Genomic DNA, 14,206 nt, shown 5'->3' with positions numbered 1-14,206 from the left:
TTATTCTACATTTAATTTGTATTTCAGTACTATCTAATTTTTTCTTTGTTATCATCTTCTACAATAAATTGTCTAGTCTTCATTAATCAGGTGATGTTTTACTGTAGTACCTTGATTCTATTGTAACTGCAATTTTAATTTCAATTGTATTCTTGACACTGTAGTTGTAATCCCCTGATAGAGGGGAATAGCAGGCCTGATGGCCTTATCTCTACCAGGTTAAATAAATAAATACTAAAGTTTTAACACATAACTTAGGAACAAGAGAAAGCAGTGTAACATTACTTACTACTAGCTTAATAACTTTGTATCAACTGGAGAAGCCATATAAAATATAACCTCGATTTTTCGTCCCTAAATTAATCATTCTGTGGGTTATCCATTACAAAAAAAACACACTTTTTTAAGCAAAGGACAGTAACGAATTATATCAATCTTTTTAATTTCTGAACTGTACCTACCACGATCGCGTAACTTTACTGGATGCGTAACTTTTGTTCAGTTCTCTGTCAACGTTAAATAAACACTTCCATACTGTTATGACTATATACAAATTTGAAATTATTTAACAGCAAATTATTAATATAATACACGAATCATGAATGACTTTTGGGATAAATTGTGCCATGTAAATAGCAAACATTTCAACAAAACTTTACATCAATCTGTAAATCAAGAAGACCCAGACCTTGTATATGAAGAACTTTCAATTTCGAATATACATTTACCGCGACAAAAGTTAGCTCTCCGATACATATATTTTGTCAATATATTCTCCATTATATTCTTTCAACTTTCCTTATCTGACAATAATTTTGAATAAGTAGTCATTTTGTATTATATTTCTTCCTAAGATCCACACCACGCAAGTTTTATCTGATTGAGGTTCTGGCTGATATGTGCATCTATTATCAGGCAGTACATCTCACTTGACGATATGTATCAGAGAAAGAACAATTGTTTGTATGCATCTGAAGTCTGATTAGTGAAATATGTAGCTAGTCAGCAATGTATGCAATGGAGGGGGAAAGGAACTGGCCACCCTACTCCATTACCTCCTGGCCTAGTTGCCTCATAAGTGGTGCCTTCTTGGTATCACTTGTAAGATTCAGACCTGTTTTCAGACAGTTGACTAAAAACAATATACATATTTAGATATGATTTATAAGTGTGCAAACAACATCAGTATGGAACAAATGAAATGATACCAATCTCTGAAGACGAATATAAAAAGTTCCAACAAATTTCTTAAAAATAATAGAATTTTTAATAAGATAGAACCAATTTTCATGAATTGTAACATTTTGTGTAACACTAAATATCGCTGATTTAATTTCATTTTTCACATGACGATCTAATTAAAAATTTTCGCCAGGTAGCTGAGCACATGCGAAAAACTGTTATGAAAATAGACAACAATAATAGCAGCATCTGTAAATACAGAAGCAGCAGCAACAGTGGTGGTGGCAGCAGCAGCAGCAACAGCAGCAGTAGTAATAATAATAATTATGGTGGTTTTTTGTAAAAGTAGCAGCAGAGGTGGTAGCAGTGGTTTTGACATTAGCACAAAATTTATTGAATAAAAATGATGTTTACATACTTCAATATTAATTTTGTCTTTCGTCTTTCTGTCAGAAGTTCTTAACCTAGTCTACTTGTAACAATTACCTATTAGTATTCCCATAATGCTAGAACAATAGTGCCTGTGTAAAAATAATTATAATTCGTCTGTGGCATGTGAAATGTCTTAAAAACAAATGTGATGCATTACTGACAAATAATTTGTGACAAAAAGACATTATAAAAACAATGAAAAATGTACCTTTTCAACATGTAATACATGACATATTTCACAAATTAATACATGTTAGTGAATGTTATTTTACAATTATATGTTTCAAATAAAACGTGAATGAATATGCTTCAAATTTAATTCGAGAAGTTTTGAGATATACTGAAAAAATACTGTATGAAAAATAAACATTGGAGAAAGTAATTAACAAAAAACATTAGTAAAATCGATACTATGAGGAAAAATTTTAAAATTAAATACATAGAGCTAATTGTTTAAAGCCCTTGTAATTTGTATCACACCTTCTAAGAACTCTAATTAAGTACAGTACTGTTCCTAATTAAAAGGTTTGCATTTTCTATGCATAGCTGCCCTGTAATTCACATTGTATCAGTTATTGAACACATAATACATAATGCCATCATAAATTAAAGACTCTTCCACATAATGATAGAGGAAGAATTAAACTTCAGTACTACATTTCACAGACATGTCATATAATGTCAATATGTTCCTCTATATTCTATATCCAAATACGTTTACAAACAATGTAATTGTGTGGAATAGAAGACTAAACATTTTACAGTTTTCCATTGAAACACAATTACTGTAAAGATTAATGGAATGATATCAAAAGTTTCACAGCCAATAAAGTGCATGAATATTAATTCCACATTTGTGTGCACAAAAAAATATTTATCAACCATAAAAATTATAAGTTTACTACTTACTACATTTCAAACAACAAACAAAACAGACAAGCAATGCAAACTTTACTTAAATACAAAGTGACACTTTGTGTGTGTGTGTGTGTGTGTGTGTGTGTGTGTAGGCATGTGAGTGAGAGGGACCACTTTTATCGCCTTCTGTGTCTCAGTGAGTGAGTAGTAGCCAAACAATGTCTAAATTTTATTCCTGGGAAATTTGTATCCATTTGTCATATTGGTTTAACGATGATGATTCTATACTTATATTTTCTATATTATATAGTAGCAACTCATTTTCGAAACTGACATACACTGAAACTATTTTATCTTAATTTATTGATCAATGGCGTACCATTTATTCTAAAAGAAAATAATAATATGACACTGTCCAAATCAGGTCACGGTTGTTTGATAAGACTACTTAACTTTTGGCAAGTTTCTGGCAGAATGTACGAATGTGTAAGAAATGAAAAGAGAGCATTTTGTATGATGTAAAAACATATGTGTAATGATGAAGAATAAAAATTATGGTTTCTGGGTATGAAACTACCTGTAAGACGTGAATAAACTGATGTGAAACCGATGATTTATCTTATGAATTGAAACCTGTACTGGACTCACAAATACAGAGATGTTATGTCTTTTCTGTAAAGTGGATTTTTCTTGTCTGATGTTAGTAGTTTATGTCGACCTAGGTCAAACATATTCTATTTAAATATAGTGATAGCATTAAATAGCATTTTGCATTTTATTTCACCTCCCATTCCTGGAAATAATATAGATGATCTTAATTGAAACACTTGGCTCCTAATAAGGCTACATTACAATTTTGTCACTAATTAACAAAATAAACATCTTAGTAAAAATAATATGTTGTTTGGATGGAAAGAATATTTGAGAATAGAGGCATTTTTTGGGGGCTGTCAACACTGTAATGCAAAATACTACGTTCCTATACATGACTAACAGACGAATTCTCATTCCATTCAGAAGGAACTCTGCGAGGCCAAAACCTGCTGTTCTCTGAACTTTTTAAATGTATCATTTACTAATAATAACTATTCTATAAGCATCTACCTCCTAGAACAAAAGTCTTTAATCTCAACAATGATAATAGGAACTACAAATTCAAATTCTACATATAAAATTATATAATTTTAAAGAGAAAAAATACTCGGCTAAAAACAGATCATTTATAGCAATAAAATTTACTTTATTATATTGACATGCATATAAAAATTCATTAAAGCCAAATAAATTTTGATCAAACTTAAGGAAATTTATTTAATGCTTTTAATTATCAGCTTTTCAGGCCGTAACATTCACTATATACTCTATGTTAATCCCTTCAGATTTGGTTAACAGATACAAAAGAAACAATAAAGTAAAAAAGGTAAAGGTATCCCGTCACATGCCATGAAGGCACTTGGGGGGCATGGAGGTAGAGCCCCATTCTTTCCATGACCTCGGCATTAGAATGAGATGGTGTGGTCGGCACCACGCTCTGACTGCCTTTTTACCCCCGGAAAAGACCCAGTACTCAATTTTATAGGAGGCTGAGTGAACCTCGGGGCCGTTCTGAAAGTTTGGCAACGAGAAAAATCCTGTCACCACCCGGGATCGAACCCTGGACCTTTCAGTCCGTAGCCAGCTGCTCTACCAACTGAGCTACCCGCACACCTGAAACAATAAAGTAGTTTAACAAAAATAAACAAAATGGAGCACACAATTGGACTGCATGTGCGTTTTGTGAAAAGATTAATAAAAATGAAAGTTTAGATTACAGTTGGAGAATTGAGAGTTCGGTTTGGTTATAGAGAGCTCTGCATAGCTCAACAATCACAAGGTTTGTGAAAAAGTTTAAAGAAATAGGCAATGTTGCAGACAATAAGAAGACTGTTGATACAAACAACCCGATAACACTGTAAGAGTACAGACTGCACTTACTGTAAGCCGAAAAAAAGCCACTAAGTGATTCTCTCACTTGCAAAATACTATGTCCCTAAACATAACAGAACAGTTCAGAAGGATCTCTGCGAGGCCGAAAACTGCTGTTTTCTGAACTTTTTAATGTATCATTTACTAATAACAAATATTCTATAAGCATCTATCTCCTAGAACAAAAGTCTTTAATCTCAACAATGATAATAGGAACTATAAATTCAAATTAATATATAAAATTATATAATTTGAAAGATACAAAATACTTGGCTAAAAACAGGTAATTTATAGCAATAAAATTTACTTCCTTATATTGACATACATATAAAAAATTCATTAAAGCTAAATAAATTTTGATCAAACTTAAGGAAATTTATTTAATGCTTTTGCTTTTCTGGCCGTAACATTCACTATACTACTGTAAAAAATATTGAACCTTTCAGCTATGGTTGTCATACACAAAAGATTAATAAAAATGAAAGTTTAGATTACATTTAGAGAATTGAAAGTTCGAACTCTGCATAGCTTAACAATCACAAAGTTTGTGAAAAAGTTTAAGGAAACAGGTGTTGTTGCAGACAATAAGAAGACTGTTGGTACAAACAACCCAATTACACTGTACAAGTACAGATTGCACTTACTGTAAGCCAAAAGAAAGCCATTAAGTGATTCTCTCAATTGGAAAATACTATGTCCCTACTCATGACTAACAGATGAATTCTTAATCCATTCAGAAGGAACTCTGCGAGGCCGAAATCTGCTGTTTTCTGAACTTTTTAATGTGTCATTTACTAATAATAAATATTCTATAAGCATCTATCTCCTAGAACAAAAGTCTTTAATCTCAACAATGATAATATAAATTCAAATTCTACATATAAAATTATGTAATTTGAAAGAGAAAAAATACTTTGCTAAAAACAGATCATTTATAGAAATAAAATTTACTTTCTTATATTGACTTGCATATAAAAATTCATTAAAGCCAAATAAATTTTGTTCAAACTTAAGGAAATTTATTTAATGCTTTTAATTATCAGCTCCTCTGGCTGTAACATTCACTATACTATTCTATAAAATGTTAATCCTTTCAGATATGGTTATCAGATACAAAAGAGACAACAAAGTACTTTAACAAAAATAAATAAAACGGAGCATATAATTGGACTGCATGTACTTTGTGTGAAAAGATTAATAAAACTGAAAGTTTAGATTACAGTTAGAGAATTGAGAATTCTATTTGGTTGTAGTTGAGCTCAGAATAGCCACAAGGTTTGTGAAAAAGTTTAAGGAAACAGGTGTTGCAGACAGTAAGAAGACTGTTGCTACAAACAAGTATATTCACACACCCGATAACACTGTAGGAGTACAGACTGCACTTACTGTAAGCCGAAAGGAAGCCATTAAGTATTTCTCTCAGTATCTTAGATGAAAACTAACATCTGCATACACTACCCAGAAAAACTTAGAAATATATCAATCTAAAATAAAGACAAAGCCTTGTCCAGCAGAAATAAACATAGGCCAATCATATTTTGTGATTTATTTTCATACTTCCTAAATAACAGATAGACCAGCAGTTCTTGTTAAGATATGGTTCATAGATGAAGCTAATTTTCACTTCAGTCGGTATTTGAATATGCATTTTGGGCACCGAGAACACCAACGAAACCTTGAGAAAACTGCTGCATCCATAAAAGCATTGTTTGGTGTGCTGTATCTGCTATTGGAATTACTGGACTAATGTTTTTGGACTCTAAAATTATTACCAGAATAAAACCTGCAGCTCCTGCAAGGAAGTTTCTTTCTAACTTATTAAAGCATTGAGATAAATATAAAAACATAAATACAATAAGATTGTGTATTCCTGCACGCAGGAAAGTTTGTCTTCAATTTCCTGGATAAGCATTTCCACGATAGAATAATCTCTAATTAATATTTGGAATGACTTTATGGACGGATGAACCTGGCCCCTATATTCATGTTGACCAGAATAAACTTCACATAATTCAAGATTTTAAAACTAACAATGGAACCAAAGTTGTGGCCATTTTCCGTGTGAAGATTTGATATGATGGTGATTAGCAATGAATCTCATATCAAAAATTATTTCACATAGTATCAAACTCCCACCCACTAGGAATTGTTCGACATCAAAATCATTAATGTAACTAATTTAGTAGCATAAATATAGTAATTTAAATATATTGATTTATCTTTTTTGGTGAAGACATTGCATGTTGAACTGCCATTCCATCTTTGGTACATGTAATAAAACTATTTTCTAAAAATATTTCAGGACTAGTCACAAGGCAAGAATTACCTTGAACCCAGTATTATTAGAGACTACTGTCAGATGACAAACACTTCCTTTGTGTTACTCTCCTGTTAGTTTTTTATGTTAACTTAATACTATCTATAACACTACATAAAATATGAATATCAATGCATGGGAAGTAGATCTGAAATTTGGCAAATTCATAGCTATGAAAGTTGCACTGGAAATGTGAACCCTGGTGCTGATGCAATAGTGGCTGTGATCATTGCAGACGTCACAGGAAGTGCACAAGTTGAAGCACTTCAACAAATCTGAAACAATATAAATATATACACTGTAACTACAAGTATTTATTTTTTTAAGTCTTATGCATCAGTTTACATAATTATTTCATAACTTTTAACTCAAATGCCAAGAATCAGATATCACGACTTTGCACTTGAAATGATTACTGTAACACAGTTATTACAGGAAAGGTATTCTTTCAATGGTCATTATTCTATGTCATGAGATATCAAATTCACGTCTATGAGCAAATTTCGCCAAGACTGCCCTTCAATCGCACACCGCCAAACAGTAGATTAATTCTCCTGAAAGCCTCAATGTAAATTTCGTATTTTAATACTATAGTCCCGTCGCTCTAATTTCCGGCAGCCAATCACGTTGCAGGTCGGCTACATTTAAACGTGTGCATCATGTGATTCACTGATGAAGATGTAAAGCATTTCCTAAGGCTGGATAAATACTTAATATATACTCGCCCGCCATTTTGGCTCTTTCATTGGCGTTCGTAGAAAGCACATGAGGACGTTATTTGCCGCTCAATCATTTGCTGAATTACAGTGTGTTTGATTTATTATCATAGGAGCTACGACATGATAATGTTTAACAGTGTGGCAAATAGATTCCTAGCCTGATATCTCGGCAACGAAAGAACAAAAATGGCGAACGATACTACCTACCTAGACTTTATAGAGCCTTCACTTCCTAAGACGTAAGCAAAGAGGAGGAGTCACGCCGGGAATAACAGCGTCGCGACTATAATTAATTCGTGATTTCAAGGCCATAAACATTCTCTGCACAAAGACTAACAGGGTTTATAATTCCTACTAAACAGCACGCCTGTCAGTATATTCATATGACTTCCATCACAGAACTTTCATGTTTCACAGTGTTATCATTCTCCATACTCACATAGAACACATGCCTTGAGAAAGACGATAGGTTGAACATTTAATACTACCTATACAAATACAATACACTTAACTATCACATACTTACTTACTTATGGCTTTTAAGAAACCTGAAGGTTCATTGACGCCCTCACATAAGCCAGCCATCAGTCACTATCCTGTGCAAGATTAATTCAGTCTCTATCATCATATCCTACCTCCCTCAAATCCATTTTAATATTATCCTCCCATCTACGTCTCGGCCTCCCCAAAGTTCTTTTTCCCTCCGGCCTTCCAACTAATACTCTATATGGATTTCTGGATTTGCCCATACGTGCTACATGCCCTGCCCATCTCAAACGTCTTGATTTAATGTTCCTAATTAAGTCAAGTGAAGAATACAATGTGTGCAGTTCTGCATTGTGTAACTATCTCCATTCTCCTGTAACTTCATCCCACTTAGCTTCAAATATTTTCCTAAGAACCTTATTCTCAAACACCCTTAATCTCTGTTCCTCCCTCAAGGTGAGAGTCCAAGTTTCACAACCATAAAGAACAACCGGTAATATCATTGTTTTATAAATTATAACTTTCAGATTTTATGACGACAGACTAGATGACAAGCTTCTCAACCGAATAACAGGCATTTCCCATATTTATTCTGCATTTAATTTCCTCCTGAGTGTCATTTAAATTTGTTACTGTTGCTCCATGATATTAGAATTTTTCCACCTCTTCAAAGAATATATTTTCAAATTTTATATTTCCATTTCGTATAATATTCTGGTCACGAGACATAATCATATACTTTGTCTTTACGGGATTTACTTTCAAACTTACTACTTTACTTGCTTCAAGTAAAATTTCCGTGTTTTCCCTAATCGTTTGTGGATTTTCTCCTAACATATTCACGTCATATGCACAGACAAGAAGAACTGTTATATATTTTCCTGTACTCCTCGATTCTTTAGTGTTGTCATTAAAGGGACATATTCCACGGCGTCAAAGACTTTGCTGAAATCTACAAAGGCTATGTACAGATCTTCCTGAAATTCTTGGACTTTATTGTTTGAAGGTAGTTAATTGTTGAGTATCCAGACCAAAAGCCTGCATGTTCCTCTAATTGGTTTTCTTGTATGATCAGGTTAATTCATTTGGTGATAATTTTGGAAAAGTGTTTGTATATGGTTGATATTAAGCTGATTGCATCGACAGTTGTTCATGTGTTCTTTCAATCCTTTATTGTTTAATAAGATTATTGTATTCACCTGCCATTATTTTGGTATAGTTTCGGTTCTGATTATTTCTTTGAACAGGTGAGAAATAGTTCTTATAAGTTCTTATTCTCCCAGCTTTAAGTATTCGCTTATGATTTCATCATTGCCAGGTGGTTTGTCTGATTTTAGTTTCTTAATTGCTGCCCAAACTTCACTGCCCAATATAAGAGGTAGGGTACTGTGTTTTTCTCAAATGTTGTCTCGGTGAACTGTACTATCTGAGTACATACATTGGATGCAAGCTATCTCTGAACCTGTCCTATGTCACAGAAAAAGAAGGGCGAGATAAGGAGAAACAGAACAAGTGATAATGCAATGTGGATTGTTATAGCTCGCGCAAGAAACGATTACCGAAAACCAATGATGGCGTTGCTGTCTGTTTTGACGTGTGTATGTAGGCACACTGAGGAGGGAGAGATGCGAGCCGATGGAAGTACCGTCTCTTCCAAGAAGATGAACAAATGAGGACATCGCTGTGAAAATAAAGAACGTAGGAAGAGAAAAATTCGAAGCTAATTAAATGCGCAACATATGTTTATGAATGTAATAATAATACCGTGCGATACAAGACATGTATTCGCATGCAATGGAACAAACTAAGGTCGTAATGTAACTATCACAATGCAAGACTGATTCTATTGATGTCATTTCTCTTCCGACTGTACTCTTGAATATCATTCAAGTTATCTCGTGACCTTTCCTGTTGCCCGCTCTTCCTTACCGCAGTGTTTGATTCGCATTCCTTTCGCCGGTAATCCATACTTGCGAGACCTATATGCATGTATGTTAAAACTGTAAACATCGACTATTCATCACTCCCAATGCACTATAGCAACCAGAGTGTAATGCTGCACACTCACCTTCAAATCCTGAAGATATTAAAGGAAGGAGCTCTATGTTCCTCCCTGCTTTGGGCCTTCATGGTCTGTTTCTCTTAAAAAGAAAAAAAGTTCACATTAATATGAGCAGATTTTGCCTTGATTTCAAGTTAAACCCATTCATGTTTTGAGATTTTTCTTTCAACAAACTGGCTTAGCACAGCAAGTATTTCAATTATCTACATCACAAGCCGATTATCCCAATAGTACCCTGCCGATCCATCTGTGGACACACTGATGCTGTGTTACGAGACTAATTTCAGTCCACACTTTTTACATGCCTTTAGATGTTTAAGTCCATTAACATAATTTTGTGATCCCGTGAATATGAAATGATAATTCAGGTTGATAAATGACAAGATTTGAATTCCATATGAACTTACTTAGGTCAACGCAGTCAATGCTGAACAATTTTCTGATCATCATTAACCAATTCAACTTCCAGAGATTATGTAAATATCTTGAGGAGACTGATGTAGCAGACCCATAAGGATCATGAAGTGTTATCTCGATTACATTAACCGAAGATAGAATGTGGAATACCACAGGGAAACTGCAGCTCCCAGAAAAATCTCTGCGTTACCTGGACCAAAGGCTTGCCCAATGCAAGTTATAATTCGGGGGTACACCAGGGATCGAACACAGGTTCACAGGATTATAAATCTAGTGCTCTAGCCACTAGACTACCGTGGTGGCTATAATAATAATAATAATAATAATAATAATAATAATAATAATAATAATAATAATATTAACAACAGTTTTTAAAAGTTCTATGAAAATTAAAAATTAAATATCCACCTATTTTGCGTTAAATAAAAACATAATTAAACTACTTTCTTTTTAAATTTACTTATCTACGAAGCTTTCCTTTCCTTCTTGAGTAAGAAAGACATGTTTTCATTAGAACAGAATGAAAGTGAGAAGGAAAATTAATTTGTCTGCTTTTGTTCATGGTTGAGCTCAATTAGAACAGATGTGCTCCAGAGACACACAAATACACATGTCCAATCTCTTTCTAAATGTTCGATTCTCGTCCAAATCCAAACTAGATGGTTCAGAATGGATTAAAAATATACCCTTTATGATCACTAGGCCAGGAGCCCGCACCCCCTCCTAATATGAGGAAAAGAAGGGTCTCATCATCAAAATGGTTGAGAAAAAGTAATCTACACTATTATGTATGTCGCAGGATGTTTAACAACAAGCAATTTTAACACAACACACCACCGACACTTTATCATATATTATATTACATGGTGCACATAGAATCTGACTGACTGACTGAATTTTGTTCCCATCTCCGTGTTTTGGTTTCTGTTGTGAGTGGTGACGTAGCCAAAGATAAATTACACAACCTCCTGGTTACATTATCACACTTCATTTTCAATGATCTGTGCTTGCCCCTGCCTGCAAATCACATTTTCTTCTTGACAATCTTTATTGGTTATTTAACTGCTTCATGTACCAATAGGAAGGGCTTCAGACATTAGTGTCGACCTGGTTCGCGAGTTGGTATAGCACTGGCCTTCTATTCCCAAGGTTGCGGGTTCGATCCCGGGCCAGGTTGATGGCATTTAAGTGTGCTTAAATGCGACAGGCTCATGTCAGTAGATTTACTGGCATGTAAAAGAACTCCTGCAGGACAAAATTCCAGCACATCCGGTGACGCTGATATAACCTCTGCAGTTGCGAGCGTCGTTAAATAAAACATAAAATTTTAACATTTCAGACATTAGTGACGTAGCTACTTGAAGGCAATTGAGGCAATTTCTACAAAAAAATATTCACACAATTAAAAATTATAAATACAGTAGAACCCCATTTATTTGAATCAATGGGAGCGGAGGTGATTTCAGATAAGCAATTTTTCGGATAAACTGTAAGTTCCAGAAATCCCACTTACCTGTAAAGGGAAAAAATTATGATTAAAAAATATTTCTACTGCTACCCAAGTACTCCAAAAATATATTAATTACATCTTACAGTAACAAGTTCTACTTGAAATAATCAGATATTTTGGTCTGAGTTTTATTTTCGCAATGTTTCTTTGCTGTTATGTCTCTCCACCTCTTTACTGCTAAAACATCTGCTGCTAAAGCCTCTTTATTTTGCTCCACAAAACATAAAGAAATCTGTATCAGAAGATTTCACCAATTTTTATTATCTTCACAGCCTCTAGTTTTTCTTCAACTGTAATCACTACATGTTTCCGTTTACTCGACATCACAATATAAAATGTACCATCTTGCACACTACTGGAATATCCTGTATGTAATGCTTCGAACTGCAGGTAAAGAATCCACACTGTTACTTTTCTGATTTATGTTTGCTATGGGGCTACTAGACCCGCGCCGTGGCGTCAAGGTCTAAGGCATCCTCTCTAGGGCTCGCGCTACGGAATGCACGCTGGTTCGAGTCTTCATGGGGGAAGAAATTTTCTCATGAAATTTCGGCCTGTGTATGGGACCAGTGCCCACCCAGCATCGTGATGCACTTGAGGAGCTACGATAGGTAGCGAAATCCAGTTGCAAATGCCAGCTATAACGGCTGGGGGGATCATCATTCTACCCACACGATACATTCATTCTGGTTGGATGATCGTCCACCTCTGCTTCGGCATGTGGGCGTGAGGCCAGCAGCCGGCTTGTCAATCTAGGCCCTTCATGGGCTGTAGCGCCACGGATTATTATTATGGCGCTACTAATCCTACACAACTGAAGCAAGTGCAGGCATTTCACAGGCTAACAATAACACCTCTAAGGCACTGTCAGATATCAATAATGATTGTCATTTGCGAACGAACTGACTCTTTTGAACGAAGTCTTTTCTTTGAGAGGTAGCTCGCTCATTGAGAGCTGGTCATTCGCGAGGCACTTCCAGCTCCTTCAGCTCACGACTCACAAACAGCACACAGCTCGTATCACGACTCCCATTCTCGAGTAACCAATGGCATTCATTGATCACGTAACATTTGCAGTTCATTAGAAACTTAAAGAAAGAGAAGGAGTAACCTTTGCCAGACCACACTGTATGCCGACAGCAGATGGATGTGGAACCAATATTACATGGCTTTCGATCAACTGATGTGTTGCAAAACATAAGTATTCGATATAACGTTTATGTTGCAGGGTTTGTTTTTTCACCTATTTTTGTAACTTCATATGATCGTGCCTTTTATCCCTCTGATTCCCAATGCCATTAGACTATTAATGAAACAATTTCGACATGTTATGTAGTCAGCTCAACCATCTCTTGAACGAAGTTGTTTGTGAGCTGTCTAGCCACTTGTGAACGAAAATCATGAACATTTTTCCAAATCTTTTTAGCTATTTCACTTATTCAGAATTTATATTTTCATACCCCAAATGGATTCAGCTCAATTCTGATTACAAATACTCGTATGTTTACACTTTTAAATTAAGGCTGAAAGGGGGCGTGGAATTTAAAGAGCTGTCAAAATTGTTTTTCATCGAAGAATTCTTTTTTAAAATTTCTGATTACAAATCTAGTAAATTTTTCTTAGCTCCCTGAAGTTACTAGATGAATGTAGCTGAGGAGAATATTAATTTACACAAATATTCATTTTATTTTCAAATTTATTTTTCTGTGTTCATTTTTGTTGATTCAACACCAACTTTCTTATGCCAAATATTAATCAATCTGGATGAAATTTTTACTGCAAGTATTTATGAGGTAGCTGCATGTTTCTATGCATTTACTTTGTGAGAAATGCTGCTAGTTTATTTTATTAACATTTTTATTAAGAAAAATATTAATAAAATAAATTGGCAGCATTAAGAAAAATATTAATAAAATAAATTGGCAGCATTAAGAAAAATATTAATAAAACAAATTGGCAGCATTAAGAAAAATATTAATAAAATAAACTAGCAGCATTTCTCACAAAATAAATGTATAGAAACATGCATCTACCTCATAAATACTCGCAGTAAAAATTTCATCCAGATTGATTAATATTTGCAATAAAGTTGGTGTTGAATCAACAAAAATGAACACAGAAAAATAGATTTGAAAATAAAATGAATATTTATGTAAATAAATATTCCCTTCCGCTACATTCATCTAGTAACTTCAGGGAGCCAACAAAAAGTTACTAGATTTGTAATCAGAAATTTTAAAAAAGAATTCTTCGATGAA

General features: G+C 34.2%; 1 protein-coding gene across 5 annotated transcripts in view; it reads right to left on the bottom strand.

Moving 5' to 3' along the window:
- The window catches only part of Art4 (arginine methyltransferase 4), a 161,456-nt gene that overhangs the window by 35,618 nt on the left and 111,632 nt on the right, over positions 1–14,206 (bottom strand). The window contains exons 11-12 of one of the 5 annotated variants that reach the window (XM_069837206.1): positions 10,028–10,100; positions 1,553–7,029 (exon numbers count right to left, since the gene is read on the bottom strand). The exons of the other annotated variants lie outside the window; for them this stretch is intronic. Coding sequence (XP_069693307.1) covers positions 10,061–10,100 — 40 coding nt within the window. The 3' untranslated portion in view covers positions 1,553–7,029; positions 10,028–10,060. Of the gene's footprint in view, positions 1–1,552; positions 7,030–10,027; positions 10,101–14,206 lie in introns of those variants that run through there. 5 annotated transcript variants of the gene reach the window in all.

Source organism: Periplaneta americana, chromosome 10 (genome assembly GCF_040183065.1).
Source record: "Periplaneta americana isolate PAMFEO1 chromosome 10, P.americana_PAMFEO1_priV1, whole genome shotgun sequence".
NCBI lineage: Eukaryota > Metazoa > Arthropoda > Insecta > Blattodea > Blattidae > Periplaneta > Periplaneta americana.
The sequence above is the reverse complement of the archived record's forward strand: the minus strand, read 5'-3'. Positions and strand labels throughout refer to the sequence as shown.